The sequence below is a fragment of the Engystomops pustulosus genome, chromosome 11 (assembly GCF_040894005.1).
Source record: "Engystomops pustulosus chromosome 11, aEngPut4.maternal, whole genome shotgun sequence".
In the NCBI taxonomy this organism is placed as follows: Eukaryota; Metazoa; Chordata; class Amphibia; order Anura; family Leptodactylidae; genus Engystomops; species Engystomops pustulosus.
The window spans coordinates 41,094,957-41,106,606 of record NC_092421.1 but is presented as its reverse complement, the minus strand read 5'-3'; the positions used below and the strand labels follow the sequence as shown (position 1 = coordinate 41,106,606).

At 39.3% G+C, this 11,650-nt stretch overlaps 1 protein-coding gene across 1 annotated transcript; it reads left to right on the top strand.

Annotated features, from left to right (window-relative positions):
- The first annotated feature begins 588 nt into the window (after positions 1-588).
- RGR (retinal G protein coupled receptor) lies at positions 589-11,167 on the top strand. Its single transcript, XM_072129744.1, has 7 exons — positions 589-748; positions 1,537-1,693; positions 5,824-5,945; positions 6,258-6,411; positions 9,323-9,440; positions 9,930-10,043; positions 10,828-11,167. The coding sequence occupies exons 1-7, from the start codon at positions 670-672 to the stop codon at positions 10,969-10,971; spliced, it is 888 nt and encodes a 295-aa protein (XP_071985845.1). The 5' UTR covers positions 589-669; the 3' UTR covers positions 10,972-11,167.
- Positions 11,168-11,650: the final 483 nt, after the last annotated feature.

Below are 11,650 nucleotides of genomic sequence, written 5' to 3'. Positions count from 1 at the left end.
ACCCGCTATAGTCAGTGGTTGGCTGCACAAATGGAAAGTCCCCAGTGTTATGAATGCGTCAGTGAGATAACTATGGAGTTTTTATATTATTGTTTTTATGGAACTCCCTTTAAAGTATTGCTAATTATTAGTATAATTGTTGACTACAATTCACTATATTTATTCAATAGAAGGTTTACACTATAGTTCACAGTCATTGAGATAAGGCAATGACTAATTCTGAGGAGCATTTCCCCGTTAATTACCATGCGTCTCTGCCAATTGGACATGACAGAAAGGGCCCTGTTTTTGTATCCTTTTGCTTCATCTTCTGATAATTCTGTTGTCGCTCACAAGGCAGTTTTCATAATCGTGCATTCACAAACCTCTTGTTCTCAGTGCTATGAATGCAGCCTTTTTACCATGGTATGCAAATACGATTTAGGAAAGGTGGAATGGGGGGGACTGTAAAAGTGAGGGATCCTGCTTTCATTCACATCATTAGAGAATTCTTCTGGGGATTGAGATGTTTCAGACCTAACTACTAAGAAGAAAAAAAAGATTTTACATAATGACTTGCATGATGCTTCATGACAAACAGACCCTTTATAAGGAAGCCTTTCTATTGTGCGCCTGTGTGAAGGAAAGGCAGCAGACAGTCCAGCAGGGTGTGAGCACAATTTTGCAAACATGGTTACGTCTTACCCGCTTCCTGAGGGTTTCACGGAGATTGAAGTGTTTAGCATTGGTACAGTTCTTCTAGTAGAAGGTAAGATCTTCATTTCATAGAGGATTCAGTTTTTATATAAAAGCTCATAATATTTCTCCTGTGCCTCACCATCCTAGTACACAGCAAAGCAAGACATAGAGAACAATATATAGTATTATATATAGGAGGTAGCAGACTGATTTGTTCCATTTTCTGTCACATTGGTCAGAGGAACAAGCAGCTTTGCAGCACATATATTGAAGGGTGGTTTAACATGTCTCCATTAATACAATCATTGTTTCTCACCAACCTGTCAACAGGTGTTATGACGATACAAACCGGTTAAATGTAGAGCAAAACCCTGTTGTATATTATAGGAAACATCACATAAAGCATATGAATTATAAATCAAGCTAAATATTTCAAAATAAGGATAGAGCTTGACAACTGATGATTGTTGTGATTCAGAGAAAGCTGATTCCCTTCTGTCTTGTAAATGTTTTGACACCTTCACACAAGTCATTGATGTCACTTCTGCCAATATTTTACTTGCGGTAGCTATTTATGAGGAACAAGACAGGCGGTGTTCCATAGGATGAGCTAACCACAGAAAGTACATTTGACATCTCTTATCTTGATATAACTTTTTGCTACTAGAACACTTGACTAGTAAGCAGAATCTCATACAGATGATAATAATTGGAAGATCTGGGATTAGCGCTCATCCATATATTAACTCCTTGTTCAAGATGCGGCACTGACTTTCTTAGATTATCAATGAGAATGAGACTGTTAGTAATAAAAAAAAACAGATTCTAATTATTTTACTGTCTGATTTTTTCTTACAGCTCTGCTTGGACTCATTTTAAATGGTCTGACAATCCTTTCTTTCTACAAAATCAGAGAGCTCAGGACCCCTAGCAACCTGCTAATAATAAGCCTGGCAGTGGCAGACACTGGACTCTGTATTAACGCATTTGTGGCTGCCTTTTCCAGCTTCCTACGGTAAGATATTCACTACTAATGCCCTGCTACATAACATGAAGTAATATATTACTAATTTCGCTTTATGGCAAACCTGGTACCAAAAAGAGATTGCTGATAAGGATGACCCATGGGGGGGTCATTTATCTTAATTTTTCTTCCTTTTTTTGTATTTTTTTGCAACCTTTTTTGTTCCATTGCAATTTTTTTGCCTTTTTGGGGACTTTTTTCAATGTGCACTGAAGTCCGCCAGACATTTGTTTATCATCAATAAGACACATATATTTTCTATTTCAGATGTTGTGAATGTAGCAAATGACAATTATCTTTTCAAATTCTCTAAAATTTTCAACATTTTTTGGAGCAAAGTTCCAGACGAAACCATGGAAAAATGGAAAGATGTGATTTGAGACATTAGTGTGACATTTTTGAGACATTTGTAACAAATGTTGCAACAAGAGGTGTGAAAAACAAACATTTAACATTAGGAAGAAGTGAGATTAATAAATTACCAAAGTAGCAGATGGAAAAAAGACAAAAACAAGCCTAAACAAACAGAGATAAGATAAATGACTCCCATATATTTTTCATGGGTTTGTTGTTGGGCAGTAGAAGTAGGTAATATCAGATGTCACGATAACCTTGAATTGTACAACATTTTGATTGTTCTCATGTTAAGTCTACTGTCAGCTGACTATCAGAGCTGATGGGGACTCGCCACTAACCTGGAACACCAGTAATATACTAGTTTACACTACAAGGACTCATATCCATACATACAGGTATCTGATGTCACCGTGGCCTCTAGTACATCATACCTTTGCATTATGGAAGCAAATCAAGTTATATAATGGTACAATATAGATTGTATCACTTCTTGTCATACTTTTAATAATGATTCTGCGATCTTTGGTGTTAAGACTTTTTCACACTTTTAGGATACCAATTATATCACTATAAATGCTTATGAATAGAGTTTTTGTAGCCCTGGTCACTTTCTCCAGAAATTACACTATATGCATTTTTTAAGGGTTAATCCTTATACAGATACATAATTTGTATGGCTGAAAAAGGACAAATGTCCATCAAGTTCAACCAAGGAAGGGAAGTTATTGGATGAGGAAGGGATTTAAGGGAAAATTCTATGTGACACAACCATTAATGTTATTTAGGTGTAAAGAGGCATCTAGACCCTTCTTGAAGTTCTCTGCTGTCCCTGCTGTGATCAGCGCCTGAGGCAGGCTATTCCACAGATTGACAGTTCTCATAGTAAAATCTGATAGCATGGATCCTCTTACCAATATGATTCCGATTTACCATAGCTTAGCTATAGACTACTAAGCTATAAACTATGGAATGCCTCAGTATTTGATTAACCTAAGGCACCATTCAGAAAGGCTAGATGCTTACCTAATAACAGGTGCCGTGGAGGGTTATAAAAAATTCTGCATTCTTATACATAATTAACTGTAGAAAAGTCAAACTTTAGGTACATGTATATGACATGATTTCCTCATGAGTGTCCTACTAAACAGTATGACCCGTACATTTTCTATAAATATACTTCAAAAACATCATCATGATTTATTTTTAGATCAATATATTCTTAACCGACAATAAAACAAGGGATGTGTAGTTTAACATGTTCAAAACTCATGACATATTCCCTTTAACAAATTGTGGAACTCCACAATTTGTCAAAGGGAATATGTCATGAGCTTTGAACATGTAAAACTACAGGTTGTGTCAGGTATTGACCAAGGAGATCTATGTAATCATAGATTTGTTGGTGCTGGTAGTAGCAACAGGGCTGTGAAAAATGCTTTTATATTCCAGGATTGTACCTGGACTTGGATCACACTAGTGCGTGTGAACTCTTCACTGAACACAAAACATCCCCTCCCCAACCCACCTTAGTAACTGTTGTAGTATTCACACAGAAGCCTGCTACTGCAGTGACCCAAAGTCTATAAAGCTCTATTTTAGATTTGTCTAAAATTGTATTTTATTTACAATATGGTTCATCTAATTTCCTACAGTAAATTTTGTTTCTATTCATGGCTTCAATTCATTGTTCTTAATTAAACATATGGTTACCAACAGAGCCAGAAATAATATATTTCTGATAAAACACTACCAGATACTCAGTATACTTAAATGGGAAGTCCACTTTCAGCAAATAATTTATATTATTCTGTATTACCATATACACTCACCAGCCACTTTATTAGGTACACCATGCTAGTAACGGGTTGGACCCCCTTTTGCCTTCAGAACTGCCTCAATTCTTCGTGGCATAGATTCAACAAGGTGCTGGAAGCATTCCTCAGAGATTTTGGTCCATATTGACATGATGGCATCACACAGTTGCCGCAGATTTGTCGGCTGCACATCCATGATGCGAATCTCCAATTCCACCACATCCCAAAGATGCTCCATTGGTTTGAGATCTGGTGACTGTGGAGGCCATTTGAGTACAGTGAACTCATTGTCATGTTCAAGAAACCAGTCTGAGATGATTCCAGCTTTATGACATGGCACATTATCCTGCTGAAAGTAGCCATCAGATGTTGGGTACATTGTGGTCATAAAGGGATGGACATGGTCAGCAACAATACTCAGGTAGGCTGTGGCGTTGCAACAATGCTCAATTGGTACCAAGGGGCCCAAAGAGTGCCAAGAAAATATTCCCCACACCATGACACCACCACCACCAGCCTGAACCGTTGATACAAGGCAGGATGGACCCATGCTTTCATGTTGTTGACGCCAAATTCTGACCCTACCATCCGAATGTCGCAGCAGAAATCGAGACTCATCAGACCAGGCAACATTTTTCCAATCTTCTACTATCTAATTTAGATGAGCTTGTGCAAATTGTAGCCTCAATTTCCTGTTCTTAGCTGAAAGGAGTGGCACCCGGTGTGGTCTTCTGCTATTGTAGCCCATCTGCCTCAAAGTTCGACGTACTGTGCATTCAGAGATGCTCTTCTGCCTACCTTGGTTGTAACGGGTGGCGATTTGAGTCACTGTTGCCTTTCTATCAGCTCGAACCAGTCTGCCCATTCTCCTCTTACCTCTGGCATCAAGAAGGCATTTCCGCCCACAGAACTGCCGCTCACTGGATGTTTTTTCTTTTGCGGACCATTCTCTGTAAACCCTAGAGATGGTTGTGCGTGAAAATCCCAGTAGATCAGCAGTTTCTGAAATACTCAGACCAGCCCTTCTGGCACCAACAACCATGCCACGTTCAAAGGCACTCAAATCACCTTTCTTCCCCATACTGATGCTCGGTTTGAACTGCAGGAGATTGTCTTGACCATGTCTACATGCCTAAATGCACTGAGTTGCCGCCATGTGATTGGCTGATTAGAAATTAAGTGTTAACGAGCAGTTGGCCAGGTGTACCTAATAAAGTGGCCGGTGAGTGTATACTCGAGTATAAGCCAACCCAAGTATAAGCCGAGACCCCCAATTTTACCACCAAAAACTGGGAAAACCTATTGACTCGAGTATAAGCCAAGGGTGGGAAATGCATTGGTCACATTGGTCACATGCCGGCCGAGAGGAAACATGGCCGCAAAGCCAGAAGAGGAGCCGGGCTGCGCATTGGGGACGGCGGAGGGTGAGTATAAAAGTTTATTTCTTTTTTAAGTGCTGTATTGCTGTATTGACCCGTGTATAAGCCCAGGTGAGGATTTTCAGCACATTTTGTGTGCTGAAAACCTTGGATTATACACGAGTATATATGGTAATGACTCACAGTTTTTTTAGATCTCTGCTTGCTGTCTTTCTAAATAAAGCTTTTATGTTTACTTTCAGTGGATAGAAATCTGTCTAGAAATATGTCCATGGTCATGTGATGTCGCAAAGGTGCAGGAGATATTATTATCAGATAATTAATAGAGCTGTGATTACTCTCTGTGATACTAACAAGCTGTGCGCCTGCGTGACATCACATGACCATGGACAGATTTTTATCCTCTGGAAGTAAACATAAAAGCTTCCTATAGGAGGACAGCAAACACAGATCTAGAAAACAGGGAGGAATTCATATAGAAAGTATATTGGAAAATGGTATAATTTCATCAATTATTTGCTGAAAGTGGAAAACAACATTTGAAACTCTATTTATTTTGTCATTTTTGCAGGTATTGGCCCTATGGGTCAGAAGGTTGTCAAGTTCATGGGTTCCAGGGTTTTGTAGCTGCTCTGTCAAGTATCAGCTCCTGTGCTGCAATCGCATGGGACCGCTATCACCAGTACTGCACTCGTAAGTCTGAAGGCTCAAAGCCGATATGTACCTCTAGGGAACCTGTCAGCCCACCCAATGTGTCTGTTTAGTAAATGCAGTACTTGTATTACCTGTGAGATAAATATTCTGGTGCATCTTCTTCTCCTATTTCTTCCTTGTGTTGATGTTTCAAAATATTTATGAAAACATTGACCAATGAGCAATATCACATTCTTTTTGCTGTGCATTTACATAGTATGACAATGAGATTTATTGGGAAGTATTAGTATGCACTCATATATACAGACATACACTGATATAAAACCTGATCTTTGTGTATAAACTTTGCAGGTAGTAAGTTACACTGGAGTACATCAATATCTGTGGTGTTGTTTGCCTGGGGGTTTGCGGCATTCTGGTCTATGATGCCCCTCTTTGGATGGGGTGAATATGATTATGAACCTTTGAGAACCTGCTGCACCCTGGACTACTCTAAGGCTGACAGGTAAAACTTGATTATGACATTAAACCTATGTATATTGCTATGGAGACTATGGACAGGCATAATTTTATCTAAATGTACTTGAAGGCAGAGACTACTAACGTTTTCATCTTCCATTTTCATTGAAAAAATTAACATCCACTGTTATTTGAGGTCCAGTAGACCATGGCAGATTAGGGCTACCCCAGGCCCCAAACAGTGTAGATATTGAGGAGTATTGAGTTTATAAAAACTTAGATAAAACCCATAATCCTTGATACCCTGCTACATCATCTCCAATAAATTTACCAGGCAAATCTTAAAACAACACCCGCACCCAAATACTGTGAGATCTCTCACACGCTAGAAGGTTAGTCAATGACTGCAGTATGGATCACACACAGATAGTGGTGGCTTCAGTTGATGATCTGCTCCATCAGTTACAGAAGTTCAGACTGACTTCTTCCAGACAACTTATGGCTGCAGAATTTTTCAACAGATGTCTTTTTTTCTGTGCATCACATCTTCACACTGCGCTCCTAATAACACCACAGTTACTTAAAGTAAAATATCAGTATAACAACCATGTCCCACAATATGATCTAAAATACCACTGTAAGTGACCACACTGTGACCCTCTCAAAATATTATAAGACTATAGACTATTCCATAATTGTAATATTAATGAATTATACCATGCCTACTGAATAAATGTATTGTTTTCACACTAAATAAATGAACTGTACAGTTGCCCCTGTAATATGATATAATATTTATCCCCTACACAACCCCTCAGTTATATACATCACCTAATTTAATTACACACTGCACACCTTTAGTTACATTTCATGCCCAAATCTGACTCAAACTGGGTGACCCCCATATAATATAATAGGGCTTTAATGACAGGGATTGACAGCATCTTAACTCCTCCTCGACCACCCACTAACAAAAGATGTCATGGACGCGGGACTTTGTCCCCAGATGTCAGACTATGCTGGAGACCCTAGGGAAAAGGTAGGAGGGGTTTATTACCACTTTTTCCTTCACCATTCCTCACAGCACCTCGCTGAAGCAGTGCAGACTGCTCTACAGACCCAGGCAGTCACTTGACCATCAGGTCTGTAGGGGTTAATCAGAGCTACTGGGTCCCAGTCCAGCTCTGATCAAACATCTGCTCCCTCTTACAGATGCCTCATCTACAGTTAAAAACTAGAAGGAAAAAAAAATGTAGCAAAAGGAAAAAAGGAAAAAGTGTGGAAATGTCCCCCCAGGGGTCTTTTATGGCCTCGTGGGGGACATACAAAGTTAAAGCACACACATGCACATCACATATTAATAAGTATCTAAACATACAGATTAATATTCCCCAGTAAAATAAAAAAAATCCCCCCGCTATAAAAAACATTGACATAGTCACCCATTTGCAAAATAACCATCACACACTGGGGAATTATTTTATGATAGTCATTTTGAGTTAATTTGAAAACTGAAAAAATATGTACTCTAGATATTACAAAAATATATATTTCTCCAGTTTTTGTAACTTTAACCCACCAAAAATGTAAAAAAAGGTCCTTTAAATCCCTATCTACAGGGGCAAATGAGTTGTCTAACTACAGGGGCAAATCGGCTGGCTAACTACAGGGGCAAATTGGGTGGCTATCTACAGGGGTGGGGGCTGATTATATTGGGGGAATGCTGGCTAACTATAGGGGCAGGAGACTGTCTACCTACTTGGGCAGGGGGCTGGCCATATACTGGGGGAATGCTAGCTGGCTATATACTTGGGCAAAAGGCTGGCTATATATTGAGGGCAGGGGCAGGATGGCTATATACTAGGGGGAAGGGGGATGACTAGCTACATACTGGCTGTGACCATTGGATTTCCTACACTTGGATTATACTCGAGTCAGATTTTCAGTTTTGTGGCAAAATTAAGGGCCTCAGCTTATATTCAGGTTGGCTTATACTTGAGTATATACTGTACTATTTTCCTATGGTGACACCCCCATAGCACTTGCAGTTAATCTGCATACAAAAAAAGATTTGGATAAAGGTGGCCATAAATCAAATAGGGTCCTGGAAATTTGCCACTGGAGCTACCTGGGTATATGATTCAAGATGGTAGATCTCCTTTAAATTTCTGTGCTTAGAATTCCAGTGGTTGAAGCAAATTTATCTGTATGTACAATTCAACACTCTGCTAAGCTTCACTTGCCCTACTTGTGTTTGCAAATAGGGCAATCTTCTCAGTTTCTCATGTTTTATAACATGACAATAATAACAATCTTAATCCGTTACTGACGTGCGCCATAGTAGTTTGGCGTGCGTCGGGTCCCAGTGCATGGAGAGGGCTCGTGGGCTGAGCCCTATCCATAGCCGGCAAGTATTTGCTGCATATTGCGGGTGTGTTCCCGCTAATCACCACCGGCAATGCGCACGGGCGCTGACATCTTGCTGAGGTTCGTCGCTATCCATGACATCAACGGTGTGCGGCGATCCGTCGCCATGACAGCCTCGGGTCTTCCAAAGACCATAGGCTGTCTTGTTTTAATCCTTTAATTACAATGTGCTATCAGCACATTGTAATGAATGAGGAGGAAAATCCCCATGTATTGCCATACTGTAGGGTTAAGACAACCTAGGGTTAAAGTACCCTAGGGAGTCTGAAAATTATTAAAAGTAAAAAAAAATTATAATGAAAAAAAAACTAAAAATTCAAATCACCCCCCTTACCCCAGAACCCATATAAATAAACAGTAAAAATGATAAACACATTAGGTATCGCTGCGTCCGAAAATGCCCGATCTATCAAATGGCTTTGTACAGTATGCTGTGCTCATCCTGCTATATATCATGCTGTTTTATTATTTTAGAGCAGTCTCTTAGAACATGTAACAATCTGAAAACAAAATCCTACTTTTTTTGACAGAAACTTCATCTCCTTCCTTTTCCCTCTGGCTTTCTTTGAGTACATGATCCCTCTCTTTATAATGCTGACAGCCTACCAGTCCATATACCAGAAGCTGAAGAAAGCTGGCCAAGTTAAGGTAATGTGGTCTCTCACACTCTGAGCCCTCGCATTTACAGCTCATAATAAGCTTGTTGGGAAATGAAAGGATAATCTCAGCTGTGTATTTCATGAATACAATGAACTGTTCTGGCATTTAGGGTTTTAGCAGCTGAATTTATTCTGATGTAATAGCTGGAACATTTATGTAACTCGCTTTCTTGGATCTTTCTTTGAATGTAGCTTCAATAGCTTTGGGATGCTAAGAATGAATTCTCTTTGAGGTCGTTCCCAAAGTTTAGCAAACTGGCCACAAAGATGTGGATAGCAGATGAACAAAAAAGCCAAACATTTGCTGCAAATTACAATAAGTGCAAAAAAAGGAAGGATAATTGTTCCTAAATGTCATCACAATTATGTAACGAGGCTATTAAACACTCAATCATCATTTCAAGAACACACAAAATGAATGCAGCAAAAAAAAAAAATTACATCTCTCCTGTTTAATATCTGTATATTGTTTCTTCAGATGAATACCAGCATACCTGTAAAATCCCTAATGATCTGCTGGGGACCCTATTCGTTGCTATGCTTTTATGCTATTGTGCAAGATGCAACCATTCTATCTCCGAAACTGCGCATGGTAAGTTAAGATCTTTACAAGATTAGTAACATATACATGTATGACCTTGACTCATGATACATTAATACCCATTGCTTCAACGGCTTTAAGGGCAGTTGAGAAAATGTGACACTTTGTGGGCATTAAAAATTTGCCTTCTGATGAGAAACGACAGTGGGGCTCATTTCCTAAGGGTCCGCGGACCGCACTATTGTTGGAATATCCGACGATATCTGATGTGAGCCGCATTTAGAAGGACTTTTTGACGCACGCGATCGGAATGTGTCCAACGCCTTTAAGGTTATTAATGTGCACTTTTAACAGATCTAAAATTGTTCTCCTCTCTGATCCCCCTCCCTCTTCCATAGAGCTCATATGTAATCTGACAACTCAGAGTAGTCAACAACAAGAGTTTGTCCATCTTGCTAGCAAGAGATAAAAGCCAATAAGGAGGGGGGAGGAGGGGAAGGTACAAATAACAGTAAGTGAAGAAAGAAGCACTGTGCTCTGATACAATACATTACAAGGTTTTTCATATTCTTGGTGTTGATTTATCAAAAGTTTAAACCATAAATGAATTGGTTACAAGGAGGGACGAGCAGATCACCGGGTTCAGGTCAACCCTCCCCCTTCCCGTCCTGCCCGCTAGTAACATCCGCAACTGTTGTTAACTATTTAAATACCACTGGCGATATTTCAATTGGTTTGGCAAGTGTGATTTAAATAAAGTAAATAACTATAAAATAAATAACAACCTTTATATGGGTTTTATTTTACGTTAATTTACTGCACTATTTCTTCACAGATGCCTGCTTTATTGGCCAAGATGTCTCCTGCAGTGAATGCTTATGTTTATGGACTTGGTAATGAGAACTACAGAGGAGGTATTTGGCAGTTTCTCACTGGACAGAAAATTGAAAAAACAGAAACTGACAACAAATTAAAATAAGTTCCGATGGAGAGCTTGCCCTGTATGATCCAATAATGGACAATGAGAAGTGAATATGAAAATACAGGAAACATTACATCAACTTGTAGCAGCAATGCTTCCAGACATTTTGTGAAAGTCAATATCAATACCATCCAAACTTCCCATGTCAGTAAAATCCAGAACTTATAAGAACAATAAAAATTGGCAACTCCGAGCAGTTTTGACTTTGTCTTGCAGTATTTTAGGCGATTAAGTATCTATGGAATTAATCGGCATATCATTTACTTAGATGTCACAAACTTTTAGTGCAACAAAATTGAAAAATAGATGTTTGTTTTACTTTGCATCCATATACTGAACCTCATCCGTAATGTTGCCTTAGGCACGCACTTTGCCTTCTCTAGTCTAAGCCATGAGGTAACTACCGTGTTAGCTTTACAGTGGCTACTCGTCACTGGCTTATTTCAGGCAGAAATTAAAACCCAATATTTTCCCCCATTGACATGCGTCATACTAAACGATGAGCTATTCTTCAAGAGCATCCATGCAATTCCAAATGGGCATGAATTTAATCTCATAGGATACAGGACAAGTGGCAGAAGGTGGGGGTCCCCCTGCAATTGGGAGAACAGTGGGTCAAAAGTGCTCCTTAATTCTCCCTGTGAAGCTATGACCGTCACCCAAGCACAGAATTTAC

Coding starts and splice junctions, on each gene's coding strand:
- RGR (XM_072129744.1), top strand. CDS start 670: ATGGTTACGTCTTACCCGCTTCCTGAGGGTTTCACGGAGATTGAAGTG. Junction 1,694..5,823: donor GCCTTTTCCAGCTTCCTACG/GTAAGATATTCA, acceptor TCATTTTTGCAG/GTATTGGCCCTATGGGTCAG. Junction 6,412..9,322: donor GACTACTCTAAGGCTGACAG/GTAAAACTTGAT, acceptor TTTTTTTGACAG/AAACTTCATCTCCTTCCTTT.